This window comes from Vulpes lagopus, chromosome 10, assembly GCF_018345385.1.
Source record: "Vulpes lagopus strain Blue_001 chromosome 10, ASM1834538v1, whole genome shotgun sequence".
Lineage (NCBI taxonomy): Eukaryota > Metazoa > Chordata > Mammalia > Carnivora > Canidae > Vulpes > Vulpes lagopus.
Window position 1 is genome coordinate 91,202,439 of NC_054833.1, and position 15,033 is coordinate 91,217,471.

The following is a 15,033-nucleotide window of genomic DNA, read 5'->3' on the forward strand; positions in this document are numbered from 1 at the left end:
GAGCCTGGGCAGGTAGAGAATATCAAGCATGCCTCACTGAGCTGCCTAGCAGTTGCTTAAACTGTTGTTTAAGACAATAGTCTATCGCAAGCATAAATAAGGTAATTCATGTAACGACTCAGTCTCCAATGCGCGGGCTGGGGCATAGTGGGCAGAGATGGGCGGACAGCTGGAGGTTCTCAGGATCAGGGGGTGGGAGACCCAGGAGCACTGAGCTCTGGTCCCTCTCTGGTCCCCAAGCAGGAGGGAAAGGCAGCAGGGTGAATACACGCCCAGAGGAACTAAAAGCAGGGACCTGAACAGGTATTGGTACACCTGTATTCACAGCAGCATCACTCACAGTGGCCAAAAGGTGGAAGCAAACTAAACGTCCGTCAGTAGATGAGTGGATAAACAGAATGCAGTCCATCCACACGGTGGAGGATCACTCAGCGCTAGGAGAGTTGTCGTGACACCTGCTAGCATGGATGGCCCTGGTGGACACTCACAACAGGACAAACGCTGTAAAATCCCATTTATATGAGGCCCCTAAGAGAGTCAGATCCATAGAGGAAGATGGGGGTGCTGGAGGTTTGGGACAGGATGGGGAGTTAGCCTAATGGGGACAGAGCTCCAGCTGTGGAAGATGGAAAAGTCTGGGGATGGGTGATACTGTTTGCATTACAGTGTGAATTGTTCTTAATGTCCCTGAGCTGATTAAAAAAAAAATGGTTAAGGTGGCAAACTTTAGGCTACATACATATTATTTTTAAAAAAGATTTATCTATTTAGTTTGAAGGGGGAGAGAGAGAGAGAGAGAGAGAGAGAGAGAGAGAGAGAGAGAGAGAACACATATGGCAGGAGGGGCAGGGACAGGGAGAGAGAATCTCAGGCAGACTTGGCACAGAGGACAGAGCCCCACTTGGGGTTCAGTCCCAGGACCCTGAGATCACGACCTGAGCTGAAACCGAAACTCAAGACACTCAACTGGCTGAGCCTCCCCACCATGTGCCCCAAGGCGATGTGTATTTTAGAACAATTTTTTTAATGCTATAAAACAAAAAGAGAAAATCTGAGGATCATGGGAGTTACTTTAGGCTTACAGGAGTACACTTTGCTCTTCATTCTTGGTACTCAGCTTTGAAATTTCAAGCTTTACTCCCTATTTTCCACCATCTTCAAAATACTTTAAAGGAACAAGTAGAAAATCAGAATAATGTGACTTCTGATTTATCATCCCCTCTGTGACCTAACAGGCGTTAACCCTACCACTCAGAGTAGGAAAAAATATATAATTATTCACTGGAGAGGCCCTATGAGGAGTTACTTCATACGTGTGGGTGAGACCTACAGTGAAGGTGCTAGTGGGGGATCTACCTACAGCCCTCTCTTAGGGGGCGGGTTCATTTAACGTTCCTATTAAACACGGGAGGCTTTGCCCCCAAGCACGTGGTCACACAGGGAACAGAGCACGATTTACATAGTCACGGTAACAACAGAGCAGTACCTAGGGGGGCTGGGGGAGGCAGGAATGTGGTTGGGACGGAAGAGAACCCCTTATTTCTACTCAGCGGTCAGCAACAGATGCTCTCCAGAACTGAAAGAACACGGACATCGCCCGCTCTCTGCCCATGGACTCTGCCGAGTAAGCATCGCTGAAGTCTAAGCGCCACCACCACCGCCATCATGTCTAAGAGTTTCCCAAAGAGCCTGAGCAGCTGCGGAAGCTCTTCACCAGAGGTTTGAGCTTTGAAACAACCGATGAGAGTCTGAGGAGCCATTTTGAGCAATGGGGGACGCTTACGGACTGTGTGGTAATGAGAGATCCAAACACCAAACACTCCAGAGGCTTTGGGTTTGTCACGTATGCCACCGTGGAGGAGGTGGATGCAGCCATGAGTGCGAGGCCACACAAGGTGGATCAAAGAGGTGTGGAACCGGCAGCCCGGGTGGCTCAGCGGTTTAGCGCCTGCCTTCAGCCCAGGGCCTGATCCTGGAGTCCCGGGATTGAGTCCCACATCGGGCTCCCTGCATGGAGCCTGCTTCTCCCTCTGCGTGTGTCTCTGCCTCTCTGTTTCTCATGAGTAAATAAATACAATCTTTTTTTTTTTTTTTTTTTTTAAGAGTTGTGGAACCAAAGAGGGCTGTCTCAAGAGAAGATTCTCAAAGACCTGGTGCCACTGAACTGTGAAAAAGATTTTTGTTGGTGGCATTAAAGAAGACACCGAAGAACATCATCTAAGAGATTATTTTGAACAGTATGGGAAAAACTGAAGTGACTGAGATCATGACTGATTGAGGCAGTGGCAAAAAGAGAGGTTTTGAACATTTGATGACCATGACTCTGTAGATAAGACTGTCATTCAAAAACACCATACCGTGAATGGCCACAACTGTGAAGTAAGGAAAGCCCTATCTAAACAAGAGATGGTTAGTGCTTCATCCAGCCAAAGAGGCTGAAGTCGTTCTGGAAACTTTGATGGTGGTTGTGGAGGTGGTTTTGGTGACAATGACAACTTTGGTGGTGGAGGGAACTTCAGTGGTCAAGGTGGCTTTGGTGGCAGTCAAGGTGGTGGTGGATACGGTGGCAGTGGGGATGGTTATAAAGGATTTGGCAATGACGGAAGCAACTTTGGAGGTTGCGGAAGCTATAATGATTTTAGCAATTAGAACAATCAATCCTCAGATTTTGGATCCATGAAAGGAGGAAATTTTGGAGGCAGAAGCTCTGGCCCCGATGGTGTTGGAGGCCAATACTTTGCCAAACCACAAAACCAAGGTGGCCATGGTGGTTTCAGCAGCAGCAGCAGCTATAGCAGTAGCAGGTTTTAATTACTTCCAGGAAACAAAGCTTAGCAGGAGAGCTAGAGAAGTGACAGGGAAGCTACAGGTTACAACAGATTTGTGAACTCAGCCAAGCAGTGGTAGCACAGCCTAGCTGCTGCTTCAAAGAAGACATGTTTTAGACAATACTCATGTGTATGGGCAAAAAACTCAAGAACTGTTTTGTGACTAATTGTATAGCAGGTTATTTTAGCTTCTGTTCTGTGGAGAGTGTAAAGCATTCCAACAAAGGGTTTTAATGTAGTTTTTTTTTTTTTTTTTGCACCCATGCTGTTGGTTGCTAAATATTAACAGTCTGATCATGATGCTTAATACATGTTTTAAAAAAAAAAAAAACAAGACATGAAAAAAATCAAGAAAGAAAGAATATGAGCAGGTAATTTAGAAATATGGAGGAAAAAATTTGAATAGTGGCCGCCTTTGGGGGTGCCTGGGGGGTGCACATTGGTTAAGGGTCTGACTCCTGCTTTCAGCTCAGGTCCTGATCTCAGGGTCATGGGATAGCACTCCATTTCTGGCTCCATGCTCTGTGTGGAGTCTGCCTAAGATCCTTTCTCCCTCTGCCTCTCCTGCTTGTACTCACTGTCTCTCTAAAATATAATAAACAAATAAATAATTTAAAAATATAATAAATAAATCTAAAAAGAAGGGAGGGAGGGAAGGAAGAAGGAAGGGGTGCCTTTGATGAACCAAAACCTGGAGGTGGTGAGTATGGAAAAGGCTTGGTAACTGAGTTTAAAATCATGTATATACAATATGGTCTTGGTCTGTTCAGGCTTCTGTAACAAAAGATACCACAGACAGGGGCAGGAGGAGGTTCATAAACCACCACTGATCTCTTGCAGCCCCAAGGGGCTACAAGTCCAAGCCCAGGGTCTTGGCAGGTCCTGTGTCTGCAGAGGACCCACTTCCTGATTCACAGACGGTGTCCCCTTACTGTGTCCTCACAAGGGCAGATGGGGCATAGGTGCGCCCTCTTGGGGCTCTGCCCTCAGGGCTCTAATCCCATCATGAGGCTCCCGCCCACCTCCTCCTGACACCATCACACTGGGTGTGGTCCAACATAGGAACTTGGGGAGGCGGTTCACTCTGTTGCTTTTTTTTTTTTTTTAAGATTTTATTTGTTTATTTATTCATGAGAGACACACAGAGAGAGGTAGACATAGGCAAAGGGAGAAGCAGGGTCCTTGCAGGGAGCCTGACACAGAACTTGATCCTGGATCTCGGAAATCACACCCTGAGCCAGAGGTAGACCCTCAACCACTGAGCCACCCAGGCATCCCAACTCTGTTGTCTTAATAGATGTCCGTGCTGTCCTTTGCACCACAACTGCAGCAGAAACCGAGGCTCACAGGTGACCTGTCTTCAGAGAATATACCGTGACTGCAGCCCACAGCAATCTATCATCAGTCTTTCAGAACATGTTTTAGTGGCTTTGCACAAAACAGAAACACAACTGCAAGAAAAATCTGAAACAATAGCCATCAGAAATGCAAATGTAAACAACGAGATACTATTTTTCACCATCAGACTGATGAGCTGTGCGCTGAAGGTGTGCATACTTCTACACTTTGGTGGCCAGGCTTCAACAACTGATTCAACATCCTTCCAGGAACTTGCCAACAGCTATCAAAACTACCTGACATGGGCAGCCCCAGTGGCTCAGCGGTTTAGCGCCGCCTGCAGCCTGGGGTGTGATCCTGGAGACCTGGGATCAAGTCCCAGGTCAGGTTCCCTGCATGGAGCCTGCTTCTCCCTCTGCCTGTGTCTCTGCCTCTTCTCTCTCTCTCTCTGTGCCTATGAATAAATAAGTAAAAAAATCTTTAAAAGAGAAAAAGATTTTAAAAATTTAAAAAACAAAAACAAACAAAAAACTACCTGACACATGTTACTTGGCCAGGTGATTCCCATTCCTGAAATTTCTCCTACACAAAAAGCAGCTTATCCTACTAAAAAATTGGTCACCACATAACTGTGCTCCAACAGGAGGCGAGTTGTAAAAAACTAAGGCAGAGACACCAGAACCAGGGAGCACTTTTGTTCTGAATTAGGGTGATCTCCAAGAGGCACCTACACGGGGAAAAAAGGTCTTGCCATTTATCAAGTATAAACTGGTGATAGAAAGATACATAAAGCTCGGCTAACTCCTAACACTTCCTGGAAGATAACTGGGTGGTGGTAGAACTCATTCTGAATGTCACAACTCCACTGAAATCAGAGCCATTTTAAAGGTAAAAATGTTTACAACAGGAAGGGGAAACTGGGAGTCATGGTTTAATGGCGAGGGAGTTTCAGTGTCAGATAAAGGTTCTGTGGCTACATCCTGGTGATGGCTGCAAAATGAGAATGTACTTAATGCCACAGAACCACACCCCTGAAAATGATGAAAATGCTAACTTTTGTTACAAATATTTTATAATAAAAAACTTAATGTGCATATAGATACGGCAACTCAAAAGAGGATCCCTGGTTAACTGAGCTTAAAAAAAAAGGGAGTGATGAGGGCACCTGGTGGCTTAGTTGGTTAAGTGTCCAACTCTTGGGAGACCTGGGTGGCTCCGAGGTTGGGCGTCTGCTTTCAGCTGTGGGCATGATGCCCAGACGGAGATCCAGTCCACACTGGGCTCCCCGCATGGGGCCTGCCTCTCCTCTGCCTCTGTCTCTGCTTTTCTCTCTGTGTCTCATGAATAAATAAATAAGTAAAAAATTTAAAAGCATCCAACTCTTGATTTCTGCTCAGGTCATGATCTCAGGGTGCTGGGATGGATCCCCCAGTTGGGCTCCACACTCAGCGGGAGTCAGCTGGAGATTCTCTCTCTGCCTCCCCCTCTTCCACCAAAATAAGTAAATATATCTTTAAAAAAGCCGAGAGGAGGAATGAGGCTTGATAGAGTCTATCTATGAAGCAATTCATCCCTTAGCATCCCCCCAACCCAGAGGTGCTGCCCAGCACAGGTCAGGGCAGAGGTGCAGACCGTGCGCACCGCGGGGACGGGGGAGGGGAGGACCGTGCGCACCGCGGGGACGGAGGACCCCGGCGGCACCTTGGCGCGGTCACCCTGTCTGTGGTCCGGAGCTGCTGAGGGGGTCTGAGCTCCTGGCCGCCTGGAGCCCAGCACCGCAGGGCGGACCCTCGGGGTCGGGTCCCTACCGCCTCCGCCTGCGGAAACCCTCCGCTCCGCGGCAGCCCAAGCTTCCTCCAAGGAAGTCGGACGCCACGCGCCTGCGCAGACCCCCGCGCCTGCGCAGAGCCGGCGCCTGCGTAGACTCGGCGTCAGGGCTTGTTCCCGCGCTTGCGCAGAGCGGGCGCGCGGCCTCCGGCCCACGGGGGCGGGCCCAGAGTCGGCAGTCCATCGTCCGATCCCTCCCATTGGCTGAGCTGTGGAGCGGAGGCCGGGCCCACCGCCAATTGGGCGGCGTGCGGACAGACTGTCCCTGAGAGCCAATCGCGGGCGAAAGAGGCGCGAGCCGGCCGGCGGTCGGCTGCCTGCGGCGTTAGCTGTCTCCTGGCTATGGCCTCCGAGAAGCCGCTGGTGGCCGTGACCTGCACGGCGCCGGTCAACATCGCGGTCATCAAGTACTGTGAGTGCGCGGCCCGGGTGCCAGGCACGATCCGTGCGGACGTCCACCCGCGGGCCGGGCCGGGGTGGGGGGGCAGCGTCCACGCGGGGCGACCCCTCTGGGGGGGCGGGACGGGGTGGGGGGGCAGCGTCCACGCGGGGTGTCCCCCTCTGGGGGGGCGGGCCGGGGTGGGGGGGCAGCGTCCACACGGGAGGTGGGAGGTCCACCTCCCCGGGGGTGGGATGAGGGCGGGTGGACAGTGTTCATGCGGGATGGGGGTGGGGGGCAGGGCCCACCAGGATGGCCCCCCTGGGGCTGGGCTCCCACAGTCCACCACAGGCTCTCAGCACCGTCCCCCTGGGCCTGCTGTCCATTTCTATCATGTTCTCATCTGAAGAGGCTGTCACTGGCATCACTGCCCGTGTTGCCTTTGAGAATGCCTCTGGTCACTGTGACTGTGGTGCATAGTCCAGGCGGTTGCTTGTGTCATCACTGGCTCTTTTAGTGCTGAGTCCTGTGCCCTGGTGGGGGCGTCCCACACTTTGCTTAGCAGCTGCCTTCTTCCTGGGTCCAGCCTACTGTGAATAAAGCCGCTGCAAAATTTTGTTGTGGGTGCATATGTGAATGCAAGTTGTCTCCTTGGGGGACAAATGTCTGGGCATGCCGCTGCTGGCTCCTAGGGTTCCTAGGGTAGTTGTATCTTAGTTTTTTAAAGAAAGTTAAACCTCCCACACTACATTCCCACCAGCAGTGCTTGTGTGACCAGCTCCTTGGCCTGTGATGTTGTCACTAGGTTTTATTTTAGCCGTTCTGATCGGTGGGGTGTCATCTGATGGTGGGTTTACTTTGCAGTCTTCTACTGGACAGGATACTGAACACCTGGTCACACGCTCTCTGTGTGTCCTCTTTGGTGAAATGCCTCTTTGGGTCTTAGGTCTGTGTTCTCATTGGGTCATGTACTTTTTTACCATGGAGTTTTGAGACTTCGCTCTGTGTTCTAGATTCTGATCATGTGTTGGATGAGTGGTTTGCAGAGATTTTCTACCACTCAATAGCTTGTTTTTTCATCCTCCTGGCAGGTCATTTTGTTTGTTTGTTTGTTTTTTTAAGATTTTATTTATTTATTTGAGAGAGACAGAGAGCATGCGTGAGCAGAGGCAGCCTGCAGAGGAGAAGCAGATCCCCTGCTGAGTGGGGAGCTGACCCCATCAGCCATGGGGCTCCATCCCCAGAACCTGAGATCATAACCTGAGGCAGACGCTCTGCCGATGGAACTCCTAACAGGGTTTAAAATTAAGGTGAAGTCCAGTGTGTTAGTTTTTTCATTTATAGGTCATGGCTTTTGGTGTCAAGTCAAAGACTCAGTTGCCTGGCCCTACAACCTGAAGATTTTCTCCCATGTATTTTTCTAAAGGTTTTATAGTTTTACGTTTTTTTTTCTTAAAGAATTATTGAATTATTAATTAATTAATTAATTCATTCATTCATTCATGAGAGACACACACAGAGAGAGAGAGAGAGAGGCAGAGACATAGGCAGAGGGAGAAGCAGGCTCCATGCAGGGAGCCCGACGTGGGACTCGATCCCAGGTCTCCAGGATCATACCCTGAGCCAATGGCAGGCACTAAACTGCTGAGCCACCCAGGGATCCCTGTAGTTTTACGTTTAAAATTTAAATCTCCATTTTAAATTGTGTTCTGTATAAGGGATGAGCCCCAGGTTGAGGTCTGTGTTTTGGCCTAGGGATGTCCAGTTATTCTGGCAGTATTTTCTGAGAAGACCATCCTTTCTTCTGAAATGCTTCCACACTTTTGTCAAGAATCAGTTGCGGGGACCCCTGGGTGGCTCAGCAGTTTAGCACCTGCCTTCGGCCCAGGACGTGATCCTGGAGACCCGGGATCGAGTCCCACGTCAGGCTCCCTGCATGGAACCTGCTTCTCCCTCTGCCTGTGTCTCTGCCTCTCTCTCTCTGTCTCTCATGAATGAATAAATAAAATCTTTTTTTTTTTTTTTTTTTTAAAGAAAGAATCAGTTGGGCATATTTGTGCAGGTCTGTGTCTGGACTGTCTTGGGTCCCCTGCCAGGCAGTAGTCCTCATTATCACCTGTAACAATCTATCATCCCAAGACCCCACACATGTGCTGCACGTTGTGCGTGCTTCATGGAGAGCTCTGCGATGTCCGACCTCCAGGAAGATTTCCTTTGTTGCTGGTATGCCAGGAGTCAGGGGGTCTTGAGTGTCTCCAGGGAGTCAGAGCAGAGAGCTTGGAGGTGTTTTCAGTAACCAGGGCTCCTCCTGTTTGGGAGGCAAGAACCTTGCCATCAGGGTGCTCAGGGCTGGAAAGCACTCCAAGGTAATTTGCTGAATGAAATGAAACAGGAAAAAACAGAATCAGTGAAACAGGGGAATGGACTGGCCTCCAACTCTGCTCTGGGATTGGGAGCCTAGTGAAGTAGGGAGCAATCCAAGAGGACTTCCTGAAGATGAGGGCACAGCAGGAAGAGGACTTATGTGATGCTGTAAGGGAGCAGGCTCCAGGCGGATGGGGGAGTGGTGAGAAGGAGTGAGGGTGACTGGGGAGCACTGGTGGGCAGGAGTGAGGGCAGCAGCGTGCTGGTTGCCAGGGCTGGGAAATGGACTGGCCTGGCCTTGGGTTATCTGTTCCAGGGGGGAAGCGAGATGAGGACCTGGTTCTGCCCATCAACTCCTCTCTGAGTGTCACTTTGCACCAGGACCAGGTTAGTGTGGATCTGTACTAAATGCCAAAGTAAATACTTACCAAACATGGTTGAACTTCTGTGTGGTGATTGGTAGTGGTGACTTCCCAGCCGGAGGGTCCCGCCCCCATGTCGCATGCACTCCTAAGCTCCTCAGGCTTCTTTGGAGGGTGGAGGCCTTTCATCCTGTCCCCACGCCCATGACTCCATTGTGGGCGGTGAAAGTGCTAGTGACCAGGCCTGGCACTGAGCCGGCCATGTGGGTTGGAGACTTCCTCACTGCCCAGCCTCTGCCTCCACGGCCCTGTCATCCGGGCAGGACTTCCCTGCCCCTGAGTGGGAGGCCAGGAAAAGCTGTCATATGAAGGCCTCCCTGGGGGACGGGGACCTGACCCTGAGGTAGCCTGTGTTTCTTCTCCCAGTTGAAAACCACCACCACAGCAGCCATTAGCAAGGACTTCACTGAGGACCGGATTTGGCTGAATGGCCGGGAGGAGGATGTGGGGCAGCCCCGCCTCCAGGCCTGCCTCAGGGAGAGTAAGTGGGGCCCTGAGGGATGTGAGCACCGCTGAGGCTGGCCACAAGGCTCCTGACTCCGCTGTCCCTCCTTCACTCTGGGTTGGGTCTGAGTGCACAGAAGTGCTGCTGCCTCTCGGCCACTCTAACCTCCCGCCCCACCCCTGCCCCTTGGGTCAGGGGCTGCCTGTGAGCACAGCCGGAGCTGGGCGTGGGGCTGGGGCTGGGGTCCAGGGCTTTTCCGCAGAGGAAGGTCTGCATAAAGCCTGGGGCAGAGGCTGGGTTTCAGTGGGTGAAATGCCAGGAGCAGGTCAGGGCCACTCTGCCCAGTGGCCGTCTCCCATGTTCCTGCAGTACGCCGCCTGGCCCGGAAGCGGAGGAGCACCGGTGATGAGGACCCCCTGCCCCTCAGCCTCACCTACAAGGTTCATATCGCATCTGTGAACAACTTCCCCACGGCTGCAGGCCTGGCCTCTTCGGCGGCAGGGTATGCCTGCCTAGGTGGGTGAGGGCCCCCCTGGGTGCTGTGCTTTGACCGGCGGCACTTCACATACTCACCATCTTCAGGGAACCTACAGCCACACGTCTGAACATTAAAATGTCCCCAGAGCACTGTGTGTAGGGTCCTCTAGGTTGTATGTGACAGAAAGTCATCTCGAACTTCCTTGAGCCTAAGAGGGCCAATTTCTTGGCTTATGTACCAGAATCCTGAGACGTAGCTAGCTTCAGGTGCAGCTGGCTCCAGGTGCTCCGACAGGCCCATTGACACCTGTCTACCTCCCTCCGAAGCCCTGCTCTGCTTCCTCTGGCTGGCTCAGTGTCCAGTAGGCCCTCCTGACCTGGGTAGGCAGTGGGCTTACAGTCTGTGCCTTGGTAGAAACCCCAGCGGTAATGCATCCTTGCTCAGCCACCTTGTGTGCCCATGCTTAAGCTACCCTTGATGACTGACAAGTACAGGGGGACCCCCAGTGTTGGGTCCCCAGCTCCGTATCCTGCATCAGACGTTGGCCCTAGCCAGCGCTGCTCCCTCACACCCCTCTTGGCCAGCTGCCACGCTTATGCACACTCATCAGGCCTCTCTGCCCTGATCTCTGCTCCACATGGCTTTTCAAAGTCTTCATCCTCTTCTCACCCATCTGAGCCCCTGCGCCCTTCCCCTTGTGCCTGCAGCGTATACCCTGGCCCAGGTCTACGGGGTTGACAGTGACCTCTCGGAAGTGGCTCGCCGGGGCTCAGGCAGCGCCTGCCGGAGCCTGTATGGTGGCTTCGTAGAGTGGCAGATGGGGGAGCGGGCCGATGGGAAGGACAGCATCGCCCGGCAGGTGGCCCCCGAGTCACACTGGCCTGAACTCCGAGTCCTCATACTTGTGGTGAGTGAGGCTGGGAGGGGCAGCTCTTCCTGGTCTGGGGGCTCCCTGCGTGATAGACATGCCTGGCCCAGCATTGAGTGGCTCCCCACCCTGCAGTGAAGAGGCTGCTGTTCCTAGGGCTGCCCTGTCCACAGCCCAGGGGAGAGATGGGACGGGATGCACGTTTCAGGCTGGGCCTACAGGGCGGGGTCCAGGCCATTTCTCTTCGTGCAGGTGAGCGCAGAGAAGAAGCTGATGGGCAGCACGGCAGGCATGCAGACTAGTGTGGAGACCAGCCCCTTGCTCAGGGTAAGGCTGGTGCTAGGACGGGTGAGCGGCTGCCTGGGGCATGTTCTTTAAAGCCAAGCTGGTCTGCTCTGCTCAGCTCCCTGGTGGGGCTGCCGGCCGCCCTGCACATCTTGGGCTCTGAACATGGTAGCAGCCAGCACCTCACCAAAATATGCCTTGTAGTTCCGGGCTGAGTCGGTGGTGCCAGCGCGCATGGCAGAGATGACTCGCTGTATCCAAGAGCGGGACTTCCAGGGTTTTGGCCAGCTAACCATGAAGGACAGCAACCAGTTCCATGCCACCTGCCTAGACACCTTCCCGCCCATCTCCTACCTGAGTGACACCTCCAGGCGCATCGTCCACCTGGTGCACCGCTTCAACACCCATCACCGGCAGACCAAGGCAAGGCGGTGGGGGCGGGTGGAAGCTGATGCTGCTCTTGCCGGCTCCCTGAGCTTGCGGGGTGTCCCTTAGAGCTGCAGTGAAGCCAGGCTGGGTCCAGCACAAGCCTGCCCATGACAAGACTTCTCGGCATATGCTTTACCATGCGGCCTGCTGAGGGAGCATAGCCTGTGTCTGAAGACACGGTCCCAAGTCAGTGGGCAAGGGTGCCGTGCTGCACCCCAGCTGTGCACAGTCCCGGGTCTCTGGGTCTCTGTGGCAGATGAGAGGTGGCGCCAAGCCACCCACTCCAGAGACTCACACTGACCACGTGGGTTCCAGGTGGCATACACGTTTGACGCAGGCCCCAATGCCGTGGTCTTTACCCTGGAGGACACTGTGCCTGAGTTTGTGGCTGCTGTTCAGCACTGCTTCCCTCCTGAGTCAAACGGAGACAAGTGAGTTGGGGGTTGCCCACATTTGGGAGGGGTGGAGGGAGGAGCAGGTTTCCTGCTGAGATCCAGGACTATGGCAGCTGAGGCCGCGGTGCTGAGGGGGGGGGGGGGGGGGGCGTCCCATGGCAGGTTCTAGTCTCTACAGGGGCCACGGTGTGTCACCATGTGTGCCTCTCTGTGACCACCACGTGTCACAGCCCTGTGGCCATATGTGCAGGTACATGCTGGGAGCAGTGCCTGTGGCCTCATAGTAACGCCTGGGCCTTTGGACTTGTCCCTTTGAGTGGTTTCAGTTCAGGGACACTTTCCAGCTAGGGGTGCAAGGGAGGATGTGGGTGCGGTGTGTGTCACCATAGTTGGGGCAATACCGGCTTCTAGTGGGTGGGGTGAGAGACTGACTTCCTCACCATGTGGACAGGCCTCATGACCAAGGACGCCCCCGAGGCATCTGGTGTCCTTGTGGGCGACTCTGAATCCATTGCTCCTGTCACCTCATGGGTGGTTTGTGGCTTTTTGTGTTCCAGGGAACATGTCCCTGGACTTGCACTTGGATTGAGGTGTTTGTTGTCTTTTTTTTTTTTTAAGACTTTATTTATTTGGGAGAGCGAGAGTGCATACACATGTGCTCATGTGTGGGGGGAGGGCAGAGGGAGAGGGAGAAGCAGACTCTCCGCGGAGCTCGAAGCCTGACGTGGGGCTCTGTCCCAAGACCCCAGGATCATGACCTGAGCCGAAACCAAGATTTGGTTGCTCAGGCGCCCGTGAGGTGTTTCCTTCTTAAGTTTTGCTCCCCCCAGGCCAAGTGGGAGCCATGGGTGAGCCCTTCCCCTTCTGGTGTCCCCAGCCAGGCTCTTGCTCACTCATCCTCGAGCCTGGCTTTGTGTGTGAGATAAATACATACCGCCAACCATTTACCATTTCAACAACTTCAGGCGCACAACCAGTGGCTTTACCCGCCCTGTTGTGCAAGCAGCACTGCCATCTGGTTCCGGGGATTATGCATTTCCCCAAAAGACACCTGCCTCCCGACCCCCCAACCATAGCCTCCCTGCCCCGGCAGCCGCCAGTCTGCTTCCTCTCTCACATCTGGTGTCTGCATACCTCTCATCTGTGGCCTTGGCACCTTCCTGCCTGACTTTCCCCAGGTTTCTGAAGGGGCTGCCTGTGAGACCCACCCCACTCTCAGACGAGCTTAAAGCTGCGCTCGATGTGGATCCTATCCCGGGCAGCATCAAGTACATCATTGCCACCCAGGTGAGGCCTGGCAGCCAGCTCGCCCTGGCCCTGCAGCCTGGCCACGGGGGGTGCGTCCAGCTTTGTGGGCTCAGACCCAGCCTGCTCGCAGGTAAAGGGCTCCCTTTAGCCGACCTCTCAGCTGGGGAGCCAACTTGCTGAGAGTACGAGCAGAAGAAGCAGTTGACACTACTTTTCTGGTTTTTAGAATGTTACAGTATGGCTTGTCCCATTCGTTCACTTACCCTCCATGTGGATGTTTAAGGACCCCCAGTGTTGTGGGGTGCTGTTCCCCGTGTAGAGGGGGAGACTTAGAGGGACATATGGTACTGGGGATCCTGGGAACCCTCAGGACTCACCCCACTGGAGCAGGTCAGAACCCTTGCTTGAATGCCTGAGCCAGCATTTCACTGAGATCTGATTCTCATTCCCACCATCTGAGTGCCCAGGCAGTCTGCCTTCCATCTGGGATGTCTACCCCAGGTCTGGGTGATGGAGGCCAAGTGACAGGGTGCCCATTGTGGGTCAGGGTGTTGGGGTGTCACCACGGGTTGTGAGCTTCTGAGCTGCACTTACCTGCCTCTCCCATTACTCTGACCCGACAGGTAGGACCTGGGCCTCAAATCCTGGATGACCCTCATGCTCACCTCCTGGGCCCGGATGGTCTGCCGAAGCCAGCTGCTTGACCACCTTCCTCCAGGGGAGCCCCCGCTGCTGCCGGGAGAAGGGCACTTCGCTGGGACTGGGGAGCTGGGTGTGGCGCTGGCTGGTCCATGCTTGTTGGGGCTTGAGGGATAGCCACTGGGCTCCAGGCCAGGCCATGTGCTGTGGCCAAGCTGGGTCACTGGAGTGACCATTGGCACCACCCAGGCATCAGGGGTATGCCACCCACCAAGTGCCTCACCTCGCCGCAGCTTGCACCTGGTGCTTTGCAAAGAGGAGAGCTGATGTGAGGGCCAGGGACATGACACTGGGCTCTGAGCTGGACCGTGTGGAGCTGCCAGGCCCCCCTTCGAAGGGCTCTCTGGACTCACCCTCTAAGGTCCTGCCCACTGCCCCAAACAGCAACTCTGCGGGAGATGACTGGGAGTTAGCATCCATCCTCAGAGCTGGAGGACAGGTCACCTCTGCAGACCTCGGGACCCTCCACAAAAGCTTCAAGCCTGAGATAGCCCCCTGTGGCTCCTCTGTCAGACTCAGGCCAACGTTTGTTTATAAAGAGAACACTGGTGTGTGTCCAGTGGGAGGTGGGTGCATTACACGGGAGCCCTGTGGGCTGCCGGGAATAAAGCCAACGTCACTGATGGGGCAGGTGTGATTTTCCTGGTTCCTGTACCAGTGCTCTGGGGTCCCTGTGCTGAGAGGCTGGGAGGGTCTGGGCAGAGCACCTGGAAAAGTTGTCAACTGGCTGTGACCCACATTTGGTGGCTGACACAGTCACTAAAGCTCTGATGGGTGTGAGGATGTGGTTTGGGTCTGGCTTAGGTCCCTATCCACCAAAGAAGGTGGGAATTGGGTTTGTTGGCAGGAGTGCAGGTTTTAGATGTGATTCCTCATAGCCCAGAAGTTTCTGGACTGTGAAACCTCAGGAGTGCCACCCCTCTCTATTTCTGAACCGGCAGGGCAGGCCAGGCATCCAGGAGGAGGTGGACACAGGGGTAACTGTCTGTCCCTCCTCCACCAGGGTCAGGGGCTGGGGCCCTGGCTAC

General features: G+C 53.7%; 1 protein-coding gene and 1 pseudogene across 1 annotated transcript; both read left to right on the forward strand.

Annotated features, from left to right (window-relative positions):
- Positions 1-1,294: 1,294 nt before the first annotated feature.
- LOC121500949 lies at positions 1,295-6,262 on the forward strand (annotated as a pseudogene).
- Positions 6,256-14,628, forward strand: MVD (mevalonate diphosphate decarboxylase). The gene is made up of 10 exons (XM_041772220.1): positions 6,256-6,405; positions 9,053-9,123; positions 9,525-9,639; positions 9,973-10,119; positions 10,789-10,988; positions 11,202-11,276; positions 11,439-11,657; positions 11,979-12,094; positions 13,237-13,345; positions 13,930-14,628. The coding sequence occupies exons 1-10, from the start codon at positions 6,336-6,338 to the stop codon at positions 14,008-14,010; spliced, it is 1,203 nt and encodes a 400-aa protein (XP_041628154.1). The 5' UTR covers positions 6,256-6,335; the 3' UTR covers positions 14,011-14,628.
- The last annotated feature ends 405 nt before the right edge of the window (positions 14,629-15,033 follow it).

Bases quoted from the DNA above. Each gene is read 5' to 3' on its own strand.
- MVD (XM_041772220.1), top strand. From the start codon at position 6,336: ATGGCCTCCGAGAAGCCGCTGGTGGCCGTGACCTGCACGGCGCCGGTC. The intron at 11,277-11,438 runs GTAAGGCTGGTG...TATGCCTTGTAG, and splicing joins AGACCAGCCCCTTGCTCAGG to TTCCGGGCTGAGTCGGTGGT. The intron at 12,095-13,236 runs GTGAGTTGGGGG...GACTTTCCCCAG, and splicing joins CCTGAGTCAAACGGAGACAA to GTTTCTGAAGGGGCTGCCTG.